Genomic DNA, 9,847 nt, shown 5'->3' on the forward strand with positions numbered 1-9,847 from the left:
CTCCCCAGAAACCCCAGAAGGGGTTAGTTTTCCATGGTAGTTTTTTTTTTACCAACTTCGTCATATAAACAACCTGCCATGAACCTGACTTTTGGTGGAGTTTAGTTCCTGGTAACGGAAAATCGCAACAAACCAGCGTTGCATAACTCTCATTTCCTGCCTTCAGCAGTCTTTGTGCTTGGCAGCTGTGGAGCATCGTGGTTTGTGGGGCTTCTTCCGGTTGAAAATTTGACACAGCACCCATCCCAAATTTGCTTGCTTTACAATTTTGGGCGAAATTTTTTTCATTAAATATGCTACTTCATAAAGTATATTTCACTCATTATTTGGAAATCACGGGGAGAATATTAGGTTATTCAATTCCAAACAATTTGTCTTGGAAGCAAGATAGTTAGAAAAGGTTTTTAGTAGTAATAAAACAGTTCTTCCGTCGTGTGAGAAAATCCAAGAGGATATCACAGATGATAGTAACGCTTCTTGAAAGCTCTCCATCTCAGGAATGCAATATCGGATCTTCACTATACATCATGCAAGTTTAACCATGGACATCCGTTAGGTACTTGGTTTCCAATTCGTAGCCATTTTATGGCATAAGAAAATCTGTCAAATCTCTTCTGTTGGCTTGACTGCGGCAATGCAGCAATAGTTGAGAGAGAAATTTCTCTCTCGCTTAAATTCAACGCATGATTCACGCACACTGCTTAAACCATTCCCACTGCGTTAAAGGATTGTGGTTACTTACCTACCGTTTGCCACAGTGCCCGCACCGGAACAAAACACAACACTATTGTTTTCAACACAATCTTGAATCAGGCACAACAATGACTTCCGTGTCCTTAAAGGTCCATCATTCCATTATCTATTAACACTCACAACACCGATTCTCACCACATCGTTACACAAATGAAAACACTCGGACTCGATATCCTCGAGTCCGAAATACACGAGCGGCACAGAGTAAGTAACTAATATGTCAAACACTAAGCCTCACGATTCCCGACGATCGCCGATTTGCCATCTACGAAGCGGAGTACAATGTACTTGTACTATACAATTGCGTCCGCTTTGTGTATCGACTCAACTCATCACAGCTTATCGGTGCGACTGAAACAGTTGTTATAGCTCTTGCTCTCGCGGCGGTGAAGTGCCAATCACCTGCTCTAACGTACACTCATGGAATAGAACAGAGCAAAAAAATTCCATGCTTGAGCTATCCTGTGGATCAATTTCAAATCACATCGATCACTATTTAATTTGGGGTGATTTACGTCCTGCCATATACTATTTGGCGGCTCTAACCACGTTCAACATCCGTTTCATATTCAATGCCACATTACCATGGACGCTCTCCTAATAATTGTATCGATGGATGATCTTAGAACGATCTTCATCAGATCTTCGATGTAAAAAACTAAAATTATCGGCATGTAGATCGGCCTTTTAAAGCTTTAAAATTCCTGTAAAAACTGTAAACAAACTTAAGGGAAATCTTATGAATCTCCGAAAGGTCGCTTTTAGACTGCCATATCGATGATGCTGTTGACCAGTGCACCCAATTAGTGCTGAGGGCTTTGTCCACCCAATTTCTCATTAACAAAGAATAATCCGAACATGTAGAGGGAGAGTTAAAATTGTTTTATATCTCAAATGATACTATATGATAACGTTTAACAAAATGTGTAATATTTACTTCATCACATACCACCTATAGCAGCATGAAGTGAATCGTAAATGCCATTTAAAACGCTTCCAAACCGACGGTTATATGTTCTATCACAGACATTGTAATGTGTTGTAGTGGCAATGACGTAGGGTAGGATCATTCAGTAATATTCTTGATTGGCAGGGATACCTCACAGATAGGAAATAATCTATTGTTTTCTTGGAGGATATTACACGTTTCTACGAATACTGCTGGCGATAGGAATAGTATTGCCTCGATAGTTGTTCTTTTATCATGATCAATTTCTTGCACGTTCATTTCGCTCGTTAGTATTACCATCAACTGGGATTATTGTTTGAGTTTGCATCTCTTCACTGAAAGACTGTGGGTTCTTGTTCGCTGTGCCATAGTAGCTGAAGCATTCGCGAGGTAAAAATCGGTGAACAACGGGTGAGATAAGTTCTGGATCGATTTTACGTAGATCTCGAGCTCCTGTGAAGAACGACACGATCGATCCAACGATCACCACTGTCGTTACGCCGATCGGAGTGATCCAGTGGTACGATAACCGATACAATGGGAACACACCACTCTCATCAGGATAAATAGGATTTACGTTCGTGGCGTTAGTGATGAGTTCCGCCATACATCCGTCCACCGAGACCGCTAACTTGTGTGGGACAACCTCACCTGCAGCGCTTGCAAATTGACTTCCGAGTGAGATCCAACCAGATAGAAGTGCACCAGCTATCCCACCAAACAAGGCGCCCTTTGTGTTGCTCCATGGGACCAACATTCCAAGGGTGAATAAACCACCCGTAGTTCCGTTACCAATCGCAGCCAGTGTTGCAGATACGATCAGAATTCCATCCAGTTTGTCCACGATGAACAAACAGCCCATAGCTGCAAGCCCGAGCACCACCACACTACCTCGAACGACTAAATTAGCTACAAACGAGCTTGGCGTAATCCGGAACAGACCTTTTAGTATGTCCTCCAGCAACACCCCTGAGGTAGTGTTGAGAATTACCGATAGGGAACTTAATGCTGCTCCAAACACACCGGCAATGAACAGTCCCGGCATGCCGCTAAGATGTCCTACCGATTCCATCACGTAGTGAGGAAAGAGCTGATCGCTCGTTTTTACCAGCCCTACCGAGGCAGGATCACAGTCGAAGTACTCGCCGTACAGTAGTAGTCCGGTGTAGCAGCAAACCGAGATGAAGATGGCCGTTCCAATGACGAACATGTAGATGGAACTGAAGATAGTAATAAGATATATTGTAATCAAACCCAAACTTTAAAATGAAAGTTTACGTACTTCTTGGCTGTCTTCAAGTTCGGCAGCGACATGTAACGCTGGACCATCGTTTGATTGACGGCATTGTACGAGGTCCAGTAGAAGAATCCGCCAATAAGAACTGCCCAGAACGTTTGTCGTTCGTACATGGAAGGAGTGAAGCTGTGAAATAAAAATGACGCATTGTAGCCTGACGAAACGATTTGTTTTATCATCTTATCAAAGCACATGCGGCCTAACATCCTCTAGAAAGAACAGGTGGCAAGTAGAGATTGGATGAACCTTCTCCAACACTTTTGACACCCTTCTCAATTCAAATAGCGATCATCAATCAATGCAAGGCTTACTTGAAGAAATCTATCCGTCCACCTTTCACCGAACGATCCCAGATAACGTCCAGACCACCGAGAGCAATCGTACCGATGACTACGACCACAACTACGGAGATGAACATCACCACCACCTGCCATGCATCGGTGAATACGACCGCCTTGATGCCTCCCTGAAATGATTGGAAAATTAAGAGAGAATGACACTCACTTCGGACTGATTAACTCTGGCATGAAATTTCTTACCAAAAGTGTGTAAAATATGCAGACAACACATACGATCGCTCCAATTACGTACAAATTAAAACCAGTTACTATAATAAGAATGGAAAGTTTACAATATAACTAGCCTTTCTTCAGTTTTCGTTAATCCTGTTCAACTCACCTTGATTAAAAGCTAGCGCAGGAACGTAAATCACCATCGGTAGAAAAAGCATCTGAAAACGACGTACCAAAACTCAATATAATTATCACACCTCGTAACACCAAATCATACCTGATTAATGACAAACATCACCGAAGCCATCGATCGCACGTACGGATTAAATCGCAGCTCCAGATATTCGTACGAAGAGTTTAACTTTAGAGAGCAAAACACCGGCAGATACACGCTGCAAACCGCCACACCCATCAGTAAGATCGGTACCACGATCAGCCAATATTGTGTCCCGAAGTTGTAGATCTCGGCCGGCGTTCCAAGTATTGTCACTCCGGAAATATAACCCGCACACAAGCTCATTGCAACCGGGAACGCTTTCAACTTCCGTGACCCGAGCAGATACTCATCGATCGTAGCTGATCCGAACGTATTCGTGGGCTTTCCTGCCGGTAAATGGTCCTGTTCTTCTTCCGTCTTAGGTATGCTGCTGTTGCCTTTGAAGCGTTTGAAGAATCCAAAATAGATTCCGCAGGCGGCCGACAGGATTAGCATACCGCCAAACATACAATAGTCGACCACACCGAACTGATACATCTCTCGGATGCTGTCCGACATTGGGCTTCTGGGTGCAGACATCTAAATTAAGAAAAAATATGGAGAGCACAGTTTAATTGGAGAATGGAGAACGCACCCACAAAACCTGTTTGATCGAAATGTTTGCAACTATTTTAAGAACCTTGATAGCATTTAACCCTCACAGAATTGGACCATCTGCCACTGACCCAGCATCGTGAAAAAGGTTGTCTTCAATAACCATAAATTAACATCTCAAATTGATCTCTTCCTCAACCGTACCGCCCAGTATGCGAAACCAGTTCACTTAAACCCAGTTGTTGGCAGTTTTTTCGCTCTAAAATCAAGTGTCTTTGAATCACACATCTGCCGACGATTCTATCTTGCCAAATCCACATCTAAATTGCCGTGTCGCTCTTAGCACGCCATACCGTATCCACCTTATATGGAAATGAGCAACATATCATGCGTCCAACATTTAGGGCTTTCGTGTGATGGCATGGTTGATTTGTTGTTTAAATTGAAAGACTCCTAAAGCTATACCTGGTGTGTCTCGATCCTTTTAGGGAGATGTTGAGAAGTTATGTTAAGATCGCTTGCAAGAACACTTTTTAGCTCAACTTTACAGAATCATTTTGAAAATACACCTAAAATAGATCAATAAATACGCTCGACAACCACACGATCGCGATCGTTCGATCGCCGAATAATAAATCAATTTCGCCACCAATTATTCCATGTTGTGAAATAATTTCGAGACTCAGAACCAAAGGGAGACATCCATAGCTCTTACTGACCCTAAGAAAGTTAGTCAGAAAAGGATCGAAAGTCACGAACGCTCTGCGATCCCTTCCCACGATCATTACCAAGTGCCACTGGATTTAAACTGTCAGTTATTGTTTAGCTCATGTGTTTTTGAGCACCACCGTACTCGCATTAACTACAAGTCATGCGCATCTATCCGTACCGTTGTTAGTGGGTCACATATTTAAAACTAAGTCCCATTTTCTAAATTTATCGTCCGTTTTCACTGATTTTTTCTGCTTTCTGACAGACTCCGGGAACACGGGAACGTTGCACATGTACACGAACCCCCAATACACTTGTCCATCAGTCAATCCACCATCCATCACACAAGCGGCGTTCTAGTAGAACGTTTATATTATTTTTCACACCCGTCTTAACTTCTTTCCAAAACCACGCAACACCCCTTCACTTGGCAGGCTATATTTACAAACATTTTTTACTTGTTGGCCCTTGAAACAGTAGCTACAATCAATGAACGTACTTTTCTCGTGTTTTTTCCTTGCTGCACCGTTCCTTGTGCAGCACGTGCACTTGCATTAATTTGAAAAGTTAAATACACCCCCCTCTATTACCTTTCCTTTCCGTTGCACTACACTGTGAAAGATTTTCCACCTCCAAACTCGATTTGCCAACTGCACGATCCTACCGGTTCCGCGGTACAATTAGCACTGAAAAGGGAAACGAACATTTGGCACCACAGGCCATCCAAAGTCGGTGTGATCACACGCGTCAATCCCCGTCACCAGTCGGCGATCCGATTCGTGGATGGTTGGTGGGTCTTTTTTTCTCCTGCTTCCTATCTTTGGCTGTTCGGTGCGGTGGTGGTAATGGTGCGAGTCCCTACCCATATGTTGGTGCGTGAAGGGAGTCAGGTTCTTACTTACTTACTCTTTTTTTATTATTATTTTGGCCAAGAAAACCAAAACAAATACAGGCTGCTCGAAATGTGCTGAGTGCAACAAGTTTATTTTGTCTTTTGGCACTTGACCCGCGGAATGTTGCAGCTGTATGGTGCGAGGAACTAGTGGATAGGCCCGTCTCGTCTTCTAGCGCTGTTCGTCGGTGGTGTAATATTAAACAATTCGATGTCGGGCACCGGCTTGCGGAGCGACTTGTATCTTATCATCACTGTTGGAGAGATAGAAACGACAAGATGATGAGCAGCAGTATGCAGATGCTTTGGTAATTGTTCATTTCAATATATCAGAAACCCTACTCCATCTCACTTCCTCGTTCCAAGGCTGTATTGGTCACACAGATTAAGATGTAAACCAAAATATACTGCTCAATATCACTAGTTTCTGCTTGGCAGTACACCGCGTTGTACAAGGAAAAGGGAACACCCTTTTTAGCCAAAAATGTCTTGTCCAATTATATTGTCAACTTCAAGCCCTTATGGGACAAGTTATTCGCTTGAGACATCGTTGCTGTGCCAGACAAAAATAAACCACTAATTGTGGAACACTTATTTCAGGTTTTATTTTTCATTTTTCGATCACATCATTGAATCACAACTTGTTTTGTGTTTGTGCAGGAAAGTTTCATTCATTTGTAGCTATTTCTAGGTAATAAATGTGTATATAACTACGAAAGTTTTTGTACTAAGCTCGATAAGTTTCTACTGCTCGAAATCCCTTAAATATTGCTCTATAATATCTCACTATTTTGTAACTATTTTGCTTCCTGTACCTACTTGCACACGCTCGTTATTACTCGCAACAGGTGCATTCGTTTGAGCTTGCATCTCTTCACTAAAAATCGTAGAGTTTTTGTTTGCCGTACCATAATAGCTGAAAGATTCTACGGGTAGGAACCGATGTATGACGGGTGAGATGAGTTCCGGATCGATGTGACGCAGATCTCGAGGTCCTGTGATGAACGAGACGGCTGTGCCCACGATCAGTACTGTCAGTACACCGATCGGTGTGATCCAGTGGTACGAAAGCCGGTACAAAGGAAAAACTCCACTCTCATCCGGATAAACAGGTTTCACCATGGTGACATTTGCGACCAGATCCTCGATACATCCCTGTACAGAGACGGGAAGCTTGTGGGCGACAATCTTACCCGCACCACTTGCAAACTGACTTCCGAGTGAGATCCAACCGGATAGGAGTGCTCCAGATATCCCACCAAACAAGGCTCCCTTTGTGTTGCTCCATGGAACCAACATCCCCAGGCTGAAGATACCACCCGTCGTACCATTCGCAATGGCCGCTAGAGTTGCCGATACAATCAATATTCCATCTAGCTTATCGATGATAAACAAACACCCTAGAGCAGTGAGCCCCAGTATAACCACACAACAACGAACGAAGATGTTTGCTACTGCCGAGCTAGGATTCACACGGAACATCCCCCTCAGAATGTCCTCCAGTAGGACCGCTGAAACCGAGTTCAAGATAACCGACATGGAGCTAAGGGCCGCTCCGAACACACCAGCAATAAAAAGTCCTGGCATGCCCCTCAAATGGCCAACCGATTCCATCACATAGTGAGGAAAGAGCTGATCGTTTGTCGTCACCAGTCCCACCGAGGCCGGATCACAGTCGTAATACTTTCCGTACAGCAACAACCCAGCAAAGCAGCAAACGGACACAAACACACCGATCGCGATGGTAAACATTGCAATAGAGCTACGAAGAAACAAGAGACAATCATATTATCATTATCACGATAAAGCTCTCAGATAGTCGGGACTTACAGTCGAGCGGTCTTCAAGTTCGGAAGTGACATATAGCGCTGGACCATCGTTTGGTTGACGGAGTTGAATGAAGTCCAGTAGAAGAAGCCACCAATCAGGACGGCCCAGAACGTTTGCCGCTCGTACATGGAGGGGTTCAGGCTGCAAGGGTGGAGGCGATATTGTAGTTTTGTATTGCACAACATTTGTAACCTCTGGCTCACACCCACAAACTAAGAAGCGACCTATTGTTTGCTGCTATCGCTTTCGGTGATGGTTGATCTTTAGTATCTCGTTTAGGAAGCGACAAAGGAGTGAATTAATCGACTTGTTTGATTGATGATTCTTCCCATATCAATTAGGGCATTTCTCTGTACATGTTTCTACTGATCGATGAAATCGATCAACACACACATTTGAACCAATCAAAACCATAACCCGGGGTCAACTTCCAACCTAAGGCAACTCTATTTTTGTTGCCTAAAATCAACCCAAAAATGCTAAATTGACTACTATCCGTCATGGAAGCTGCTAAGCTGTTATCATCTCGCCTTTACAACGCTCCAATAAACTTGAATTGCCTACTTATATCCACGCGCGACGTAAAGGAAGTTCAGCACGATTAGCTATCTCTGTTCCCATCTGTAATCTGTAATGTAAGAAGAGTGTCTTACTTGAAGAAGTCTATTCGTCCACCTTTCATCGAGCGGTCCCAGATAACATCCAATCCACCGATCCCGATCGTACCAATAATGACCACTACGACTACAGAGATGAACATCACTACCACCTGCCAGGCATCCGTGAATACGACCGCTTTGATGCCACCCTAGTAGAAGAAAATGGATGAGAAATTGATCAAAATTGGTGCACTAATTTCTTCTTTGAGATATTTACCAGCAGGGTGTAGAATATGCAGACGACGGAGACGATGGCACCAATAATGTACAAATTAATCCCAGTAACTGTAAGAAAGCAGATGATTAGTTCCCAAAGTGTGATCCTGAAATTGTTTTCAACTCACCTTGATTAAAAGCTAGCGCAGGAACGTAGATGATCATCGGCAGGAACAGCATCTTTAAATAGTGATGAAAAGTAGATGAGAATTCTGAACCAAGAGAAAATATTTCTGATAAAGGCTTACCTGATCGATCACAAATATCACGGAAGTGATCGAACGGACATGTCGGTTAAAGCGCAGCTCCAGATATTCGTACGAAGAATTCATCTTCAACGAACAGAACACAGGCAAATACACTGTGCACACAGCGACGCCCGTCAACAAGATCGGTACCACGATCAGCCAATATTGTGTGCCGAAGTTGTAGATCTCGGCCGGCGTTCCAAGTATGGTCACTCCAGATATGTACCCAGCAACAAGACTCATTGCCACCGGGAATGCTTTCAATTTGCGTGACCCCAGCAGATATTCGTCGATCATTGACGAACTAAATGGACTGTTGGTGGTGTTATTCTCGGCTGGTTCAACTGTTGTTGCTGGATCGACATCGCTGCTTTCCGGTGTAGTAGAGGTACTACCTTTAGCACGCTTAAAGAATCCGAAGTAGATTCCACAGGCGGCCGATAGGATGAGCATCGCAGCGAACATGCTGTAGTCGACCACACCGAACTGGTACAGTTCGCGAAGACTGTCGAGCAGGGTGCTTCTGTCAGAGTTCATCTAAATATTGGAGATAAATATCCATGAATAGTATTATCATGATACAATTATGTGTAGCAAGGTCTCTCATTCTCTCGGTTTCCTTCGGCTTAATTACTTTAAGCAGGAGTCACGTATCATTAAAAGCAACTTCTATATTTAACACTTCTCAACGCAACCGTATGCCTCCGTAGAGTGAGAGAAAACGATCGTTGGAGATCAGCTTACCTTGCACTATCCGCCAATCCTTCAACAAACGAGCACAAAATAATAGTTTTCTTCGCGGCACCTTCAATTTCATATCCCCGACGCTCCACGGCCCAAAAACGCTCCTATTTACGGCACAGCACAACTCACATTAAAGGAAACGCACTTTCCCAACTGCGGTCTATGCAGCGCGTGAGACAATTTTTGGCGCCTCACGCGTTTGTCTCTCGCTCTCTCTCTCTTGGG

The 9,847-nt window shown here is 43.6% G+C and overlaps 1 protein-coding gene across 1 annotated transcript; it reads right to left on the minus strand.

Moving 5' to 3' along the window:
• Positions 1-1,961: 1,961 nt before the first annotated feature.
• Positions 1,962-4,320, minus strand: LOC126564319 (sodium-coupled monocarboxylate transporter 1-like). The gene is made up of 6 exons (XM_050221321.1): positions 3,789-4,320; positions 3,678-3,729; positions 3,539-3,606; positions 3,311-3,465; positions 2,985-3,125; positions 1,962-2,922 (listed from the first exon to the last, which is right to left on the minus strand). The coding sequence occupies exons 1-6, from the start codon at positions 4,305-4,307 to the stop codon at positions 1,962-1,964; spliced, it is 1,896 nt and encodes a 631-aa protein (XP_050077278.1). The 5' UTR covers positions 4,308-4,320.
• Positions 4,321-9,847: the final 5,527 nt, after the last annotated feature.

The sequence above is a fragment of the Anopheles maculipalpis genome, chromosome 3RL, assembly GCF_943734695.1.
Source record: "Anopheles maculipalpis chromosome 3RL, idAnoMacuDA_375_x, whole genome shotgun sequence".
Lineage (NCBI taxonomy): Eukaryota > Metazoa > Arthropoda > Insecta > Diptera > Culicidae > Anopheles > Anopheles maculipalpis.

Excerpts from the sequence above, each read along its gene's own strand:
- LOC126564319 (XM_050221321.1), bottom strand. The coding sequence starts at position 4,307 with ATGTCTGCACCCAGAAGCCCAATGTCGGACAGCATCCGAGAGATGTAT. Across the intron at positions 3,466-3,538 it reads GCATATTTTACACACTTTTG|GGAGGCATCAAGGCGGTCGT; the intron begins GTAAGAAATTTC and ends CAATCATTTCAG. Across the intron at positions 3,126-3,310 it reads GGACGGATAGATTTCTTCAA|CTTCACTCCTTCCATGTACG; the intron begins GTAAGCCTTGCA and ends TTTATTTCACAG.